We start from the raw sequence: 8,432 nt of genomic DNA on the forward strand, positions 1-8,432 counted from the left end.
TCTCCTCATTGAAAACATCTGAAGTTCTTCAAAGGTAAATGATTTTTTTGAATGCTTTTCTGTTTTTTTGTGTAAATGTTGCCAGCTGAATGCTAATGCTAAATGCTACGTTAGCCATCAATACTGTTACACAAATGCTTGTTTTGCAATGGTTGAGAAGCATATTTTGAAAATCTGAGATGACAGTGTTGTTAACAAAAGGCTAAGCTTGAGAGCTAGCATATTTATTTCATTTCATTTGCGATTTTCATGAATAGTTAACGTTGCGTTATGGTAATGAGCTTGAGTCTGTATTCACGAACCCGGATCCGGGATGGGGAGATCAGAAAGGTTAAGTAAATACCTGCAGTCAACTTGTGCAATATGTTAGGAGATAAAGATCTCACATTTTTATTATGAAACTTAACCGGTAGTCCCAAGTCAAGTGATGTTTGTGATGTTTGTTTACAAGCACGGAACGATGAGAGACCAGAGACCAGAGCCTTGTGAGTCACTCACTGTTGTGCAGCCAGGTAATCTAGTTACAGTATGGAATTCACAACTACAGTTGAAGTTGGAAGTTTACATACACTTAGGTTGGAGTCATTAAAACTCGTTTTTCAACCACTCCACAAATTTCTTGTTAACAAACTATGGTTTTGGCAAGTCGGTTAGGACATCTATTTTGTGCATGACAAGTAATTTTTCCAACAATTGTTTACAGACAGATTATTTCACTGTATCACAATTCCAGTGGGTCAGAAGTTTACATACACTAAGTTGACTGTGCCTTTAAACAGCTTGGAAAATTACAGAAAATTATGTCATGGCTTTAGAAGCTTCTGTTAGGCTAATTGACATAATTTGAACCAATTTGAGGTGTACCTGTGGATGTATTTCAAGGCCTACCTTCAAACCCAGTGCCTCTTTGCTTGACATCATGGGAAAATCAAAAGAAATCAGCCAAGACCTCAGAAAAAAAAATGGAAGACCTCCACGAGTCTGGTTCATCCTTGGGAGCAATTTCCAAAAGCCTGAAGGTACCACATTCATCTGTACAAACAATAGTACGCAAGTATAAACAGCATGGGACCATGCAGCTGTCATACTGCTCAGGAAGAAGACGAGGTTCTGTCACCTAGAGATGAATGCACTTTGGTGCGAAGTGTGCAAATCAATCTCAGAACAACAGCAAAGGACCTTGAAGATGCTGGAGGAAACAGGTACAAGAGTATCTATATCCACAGTAAAACGAGTCCTATATCAACATAACCTGAAAGGCCGCCCAGCAAGGAAGAAGCCACTGCTCCAAAACTACCATAAAAAGCCAGACTACAGTTTGCAACTGCACATGGGGACAAAGATCGTACTTTTTGGAGAAATGTCCTCTGGTCTGATGAAACAAAATTACAACTGTTTGGCCATAATGACCATCGTTATGTTTGGAGGAAAAAGGGGGAGGCTTGCAAGCCGAAGAACACCATCCCAACCGTCAAGTACGGGGGTGGCAGCATCATGTTGTGGGGGTACTTTGCTGCAGGAGGGACTGGTGCACAAAATAGATGGCATCATGTGGTAGGAAAATGATGTGGATATATTGAAGCAACATCCCAAGACATCAGTCAGGAAGTTAAAGCTTGGTCGCAAATGAGTATTCCAAATGGTCAATGACCCCAAGCATCCTCCCAAAGTTGTGGCAAAATGGCTTCAGGACAACAAAGTCGAGGTATTGAAGTGGCCATCACAAAGCCCTGACCTCAATCCTATAGAAAATGTGTGGGCAATACTGAAAAAGCATGCGCAAGCAAATAGGCCAACAAACCTGACTCAGTTACACCATCTCTGTCAGGAGGAATGGGCCAAAATTCACCCAATGTATTGTGGGAAGCTTGTGGAAGGCTCCCGAAATGTTTGACTCAAGTTAATCAATTTAAAAGGCAACGCTACCAAACACTCAATAAGTTTATGTAAACTTCTGACCCACTGGGAAAGTGATGAAAGAAATAAAAGCTTAAATAAATCATTCTCTCTACTATTATTCTGACATTTCACATTCTTAAAAGAAAGTGGTGATCCTAACTGACCTAAAACAGGGAACTTTTACTAGGATTAAATGTCAGGGATTGTGAAAAACTGAGTTTAAATGTATTTGGCCAAGGTGTATGTAAACTTCCGACTTCAACTGTAAATGTTTGCCAGCTAGATACATTATAACTATTAAGTTAACTGTCTAAAATGTGCTAAATGCTTTGCAGTTGTGCATTTGGTTTGCTAATTTAGTAGCTAGTTAACTAAGTGGTTAACTCCAGCCCAAAATAAATACATAAATATCTTTCAAAAAATCTTGTTTAGTTTGGATCAAGAGTCTTTCTGTCTAAAAAATGTTTTGTGTATCCAGCAAACTGAGTAGCATTTTTTTGTTACTTGTATAACTTTTAGCTGGGATGTCTGTCATGCAAATTGTTAGCATTCTCTATGGGATTGCACATGTACTTGTTAGCATGGCTAACCTTCAAATTACAATAGCGCCCCCTTTGTTCAGTGCCAGTATTATTGAATATCCCGGAATGGCATAAAGGTTGGTATTAAAGTATGACAATCTGGATACCGCCCAAGCCTAACTAAAATAGCCTAATGTTAGAGGCCAATACTAAAACTGCCGGCAGTAAAGGGAAAAGGCGGCATGCAAAACATGGGGAATGCTTGAATCTTTATGACAGTCATGTTACACCAATCAGCAGATATACCTGTCTAAATCATCATCTTCGCCTCTCCTCCTGCGTGATCTCTCGGCACCTGGTTTATCATAATCTTCAAAGTCATCATCTGAAAACAAAGAAACAGGGTTGTTAAGTCTGTTTGCTGTCAGGGTCTTCAACACCAGTCCTTGAGGGCCACAAAGTTAGCACATCGTTGCTTTCTATTTGGCAAATTAAAACATGGGAAACCAGGTGTGAAGACTCCCTGGTCAATCAATAACATGAATTGATCAATTCGGTCCAACAATTGAGGAGATTTGATTAACCTGGCCGGGCAGGGCACCCGGGTCTTGCACCGGGTGAAAGTTGGATGCTTTTATTTTAGAAACCGGGCAAAGTCCCGGGCGAGGGCCAGGTGCCCCGTTCAAAGCCCATGTCGGCATTTAAAAAAAAACGTAATTAAGCACATGGAGTAATGAGTAGGATTCTGTGTTCACATGCGAAAGTGATTGTTTTTGACGAAAACGCGTTATCTGCCTTCCCAATGAAAACTCGTTTTAAAATGTAAACATATTTTTTCTGGAAAAGAGACATGTTTCTGGACGATGCACCATGCTGCCTTGTTGACAACATGACCGAGCAGTGCAGAATACTGTTTGATTTGAGAAGGGCGCTCCTTCCTCACCGCTTTGCCCGTTCACATCACGGGCCATAGACCATCGCCCTGCGGCTCAGCATAATCTAATCCGCCCATTGATAACCCTAGTTGTTTCAGTGCATTCCCCTGCTCAGAAGTTGCATGCATCATCCCATGGTTGCGTGCCATGTCATTGACTATGAAGTCGGGCACCAGATTGCGATTGGTCCTTTAATGCCGTGTTGAAAACAACTGGGAACTCAGAAATCTCAGACATCAGTGATCCGACATCAGTGCGTTCAAGACAACTGGGAACGAGCTCCGACTGGGAAAAATCGTTTTGAAATGTCATTCAATTTGGGAACTTTGGCCTCTTTCTAGAGCTTCAACTTTGGGACCAGAAGTTCACCGAAGTCATGATTTGACCATGATCTGATCTTGTATTTTTCTGGCTTCCCAATTGTCTGGAACACACCCAAAGACAACTGGGGACCCCCCCCCCCCCAAAAAAAATGGGTAAAATCGTCGACATCAGTGATCTTCAGGTCGGAAAGTTGGAGATCTAGAAAGATGCCCGAGTTGGGTGACCGTTCAAAAGAGTTCCCAGTTGTCTTGAACGCACTGGAGTCAGTCAGAGATGTCTGGATCCCTGTGTTTTTGAACACTGCATACATAGCCTATAACATGTGTTGAAATCTACTGCAAAGATAGCCTGCAGAGTTCTGTCCTACTATCCAGGTCTGTACCCAAACAATTTGAACTTCTACTTTTAAAAATCCACCTCTCTAAAAACAAGTCTCTCACTGTTGCCGCCTGCTATAGACCACCCTCTGCCCCCAGCTGTGCTCTGGACACAATATGTGAACTGATTGCCCCCCATCTATCTTCAGAGCTCGTGCTGCTAGGCGACCTAAACTGGAACATGCTTAACACCCCAGCCATCCTACAATCTAAGCTTGATGCCCTCAATCTCACACAAATTATCAATGAACCTACCAGGTACCTCCCCAAAGCCTTAAACACGGGCACCCTCATAGATATCATCCTAACCAACTTGCCCTCTAAATACACCTCTGCTGTCTTCAACCAAGATCTCAGCGATCACTGCCTCATTGCCTGCATCCGTAATGGGTCAGCGGTCAAACGACCTCCACTCATCACTGTCAAACGCTCCCTGAAACACTTCAGCGAGCAGGCCTTTCTAATCGACCTGGCCGGGGTATCCTGGAAGGATATTGATCTCATCCCGTCAGTAGAGGATGCCTGGTTATTTAAAAAAAAAAATCCCTTCCTAACCATCTTAAATAAGCATGCCCCATTCAAGAAATGTAGAACCAGGAACAGATATACCCCTTGGTTCTCCCCAGACCTGACTGCCCTTAACCAACACAAAAACATCCTATGGCGTTCTGCATTAGCATCGAAAAGCCCCCGTGATATGCAGCTGTTCAGGGAAGCTAGAAACCATTATACACAGGCAGTTAGAAAAGCCAAGGCTAGCTTTTTCAAGCAGAAATTTGCTTCCTGCAACACTAACTCAAAAAAGTTCTGGGACACTGTAAAGTCCATGGAGAATAAGAACACCTCCTCCCAGCTGCCCACTGCACTGAAGATAGGAAACACTGTCAACACTGATAAATCCACTATAATTGAGAATTTCAATAAGCATTTTTCTACGGCTGGCCATGCTTTCCACCTGGCTACTCCTACCCCGGTCAACAGCACTGCACCCCCCACAGCAACTCGCCCAAGCCTTCCCCATTTCGCCTTCTCCCAAATCCAGTCAGCTGATGTTCTGAAAGAGCTGCAAAATCTGGACCCCTACAAATCAGCCGGGCTAGACAATCTGGACCCTTTCTTTCTAAAAATGATCTGCCGAAATTGTTGCCACCCCTATTACTAGCCTGTTCAACCTCTCTTTCGTGTCGTCTGAGATTCCCAAAGATTGGAAAGCATCTGCGGTCATCCTCCTCTTCAAAGGGGGGGACAGTCTTGACCCAAACTGCTACAAACCTATATCTATCCTACCCTGCCTTTCTAAGGTCTTCGAAAGCCAAGTCAACAAACAGATTACAGACCATTTCGAATCTCACCCTACCTTCTCTGCTATGCAATCTGGTTTCAGAGCTGGTCATGGGTGCACCTCAGCCACGCTCAAGGTCCTAAACGATATCTTAACCGCCATCGATAAGAAACATTACTGGCCAAGGCTTTCGACTCTGTCAATCACCACATCCTCATCGGCAGACTCAACAGCCTTGGTTTCTCAAATGATTGCCTCGCCTGGTTCACCAACTACTTCTCTGATAGAGTTCAGTGTGTCAAATCAGAGGGTCTGCTGTCCGGACCTCTGGCAGTCTCTATGGGGGTGCCACAGGGTTCAATTCTTGGACCGACTCTCTTCTCTGTATACATCAATGATGTCGCTCTTGCTGCTGGTGAGTCTCTGATCCACCTCTACGCAGACGACACCATTCTGTATAATTCTGGCCCTTCTTTGGACACTGTGTTAACAACCCTCCAGGCAAGCTTCAATGCCATACAACTCTCCTTCCGTGGCCTCCAATTGCTCTTAAATACAAGTAAAACTAAATGCATGCTCTTCAACCGATCGCTGCCTGCACCTGCCAGCCTGTCCAACATCACTACTCTGGAAGGCTCTGACTTAGAATTTTTTATTTATTTATTTTTTTACCTTTATTTAACCAGGCAAGTCAGTTAAGAACAAATTCTTATTTTCAATGACGGCCTGGGAACAGTGGGTTAACTGCCTGTTCAGGGGCAGAACGACTACGTGGACTACGTGGAATACGTGGACAACTACAAATACCTAGGTGTCTGGTTAGACTGTAAACTCTCCTTCCAGACCCACATCAAACATCTCCAATCCAAAGTTAAATCTAGAATTGGCTTCCTATTTCGCAACAAAGCATCCTTCACTCATGCTGCCAATAATACCCTTGTAAAACTGATCATCCTAACTATCCTTGACTTTGGCGATGTTATTTACAAAATAGCCTCCAATACCCTACTCAACAAATTGGATGCAGTCTATCACAGTGCAATCCGTTTTGTCACCAAAGCCCCATATACTACCCACCATTGCGACCTGTACGCTCTCGTTGGCTGGCCCTCGCTTCATACTCGTCGCCTAACCCACTGGCTCCATGTCATCTACAAGACCCTGCTAGGTAAAGTCCCCCCTTATCTCAGCTCGCTGGTCACCATAGCATCACCCACTTGTAGCATGCGCTCCAGCAGGTATATCTCTCTGGTCACCCCCAAAACCAATTGTCAGAGCAGCTCACAGATTACTGCACCTGTACATAGCCCACCTATAATTTAGCCCAAACAACTACCTCTTTCCCTACTGTATTTATTTTATTAATTTATTTAGCTCCTTTGCACCCCATTATTTTTATTTCTACTTTGCACATTCTTCCACTGCAAACCTATCATTCCAGTGTTTTACTTGCTATATTGTATTTACTTTGCCACCATGGCCTTTTTTTGCCTTTACCTCCCTTATCTCACATCGTATATAGACTTGTTTATACTGTATTATTGACTGTATGTTTGTTTTACTCCATGTGTAACTGTGTCATTCTATGTGTCGAACTGCTTTGCTTTATCTTGGCCAGGTCGCAATTGTCAATGAGAACTTGTTCTCAACTTGCCTACCTGGTTAAATAAAAAAATTAAATAAAAAAACATATGGCTCACATCCCCTGCATGCATCACGTCACACTCACCGACCGACAGATTTCTATAACATATGTGGTTAGCTGATTCATATGCCGCGTTCAAAACAACTGGGAGCTCGGAACTCTGTGCCTTCCGTGTATTCAAACCAACTGGAAACAAAACAACAATTTAAAAAAAAAACTTGCTCCTACTGGGAAAAATCGATTTGAACGGTCATCCCAACTCGAGAACTCGTATTTTTCGAGTTCCTAGTTGTTTTGAACGCGGCAGTAAAATACCTATCCTGGTGTAAGATCCGGTGGAGGAACGCGCCCAATGACTTAATGACTTTGTGTGGTTAGCAAGCTACAACATTTTACTAACCAACAATGGTTTGTTTTAATAGTTCAAAGTAAGTTACTGTAAGACACCATTTTATACCATGCCTGCTAGCTAACCAGCCAGGCAGCGGAGCCTGCGTCATACAGTTAGCTAGCTACCGTTAGCATTTATTTGAATCAGGAACAGAACATAACTTCCCTAGTTATGCATCTAGTTTTCACATGCAGACACAGTGGCAAGTTAACTTGCAATAACGTTATCAAAACACATGCATTTAGCTACTCCCATAATAACATCTGCTAAATATGTGACCATTAAAATGTGACATGGCGCAGCGAACTAGCTTTCTAGCAAATTCGCTATCTAGGCATGTTTTGACGTTAGCTGGCTAGCTTACTGTGGGCTTTACACTTGGTTATAATGGCTTCAAATATCCACATGCACTTTTGACCAACACACTCACTACACAGCATGAACTTGTATCGTGATATACAGTTACCTATAGATATGTTTCTGTGAATGATTGTGCGTTAGGCCAATGATGAGGCCTCTCTTGCAAGCCCAAAGTCTACCGAAATAATGATAGTTAACATACCTCGGGGGCTGGCCGCCATGACGCAATAATGTTCCCCGTGTAAGTGCAATTCTATATAATTGCAGAATACATTGAAATGTTTACACTTTTGTATTTAAATAAAGCTAATGCTACAGCTAACGTTGTTTACCACCATCGGCAGAGAATCAGAACATAAACATGGCGGAGGGAATGAGCGCTGATGCATTCTGGGAATGCATACATGTTTCCCTAAAACCTGATCCGAAGTCAGATTATATTACCTAAAATGTATCAAACCAATGTTGGATATTTGATAATAAACTGATCCTAAATCTGCTCTTTTGGTTAACTTCTCTCTGCAGTTCATGAGACCCAACAACAAGTATGTATGCATGATATCTAATTATATTTTTACATATTGCATGGAACCAGTGGAGTAAAGAAACGGAGTAAAAATTGTTTGGAGTACTCCTTAAGTAATTTTTTTGGGGTATCTGTACTTTACTTTACTATTTATATTTTTGACAACTTCTAC

At 42.4% G+C, this 8,432-nt stretch overlaps 1 protein-coding gene across 3 annotated transcripts in view; it reads right to left on the reverse strand.

Annotated features, from left to right (window-relative positions):
* LOC110535593 (RNA-binding protein 33) overlaps positions 1–8,113 on the reverse strand; it is a 47,289-nt gene extending 39,176 nt beyond the window's left edge. For all 3 annotated transcript variants that reach the window (XM_021620683.2, XM_021620684.2, XM_021620682.2), the window contains exons 1-2: positions 7,937–8,113; positions 2,727–2,805 (exon numbers count right to left, since the gene is read on the reverse strand). In XM_021620683.2, the coding sequence (XP_021476358.1) occupies positions 2,727–2,805; positions 7,937–7,955 (98 nt within the window). In that variant the 5' untranslated portion in view covers positions 7,956–8,113. The remainder of the gene's footprint in view (positions 1–2,726; positions 2,806–7,936) is intronic.
* Positions 8,114–8,432: the final 319 nt, after the last annotated feature.

Source organism: Oncorhynchus mykiss, chromosome 11 (genome assembly GCF_013265735.2).
Source record: "Oncorhynchus mykiss isolate Arlee chromosome 11, USDA_OmykA_1.1, whole genome shotgun sequence".
Classification (NCBI taxonomy): domain Eukaryota; kingdom Metazoa; phylum Chordata; class Actinopteri; order Salmoniformes; family Salmonidae; genus Oncorhynchus; species Oncorhynchus mykiss.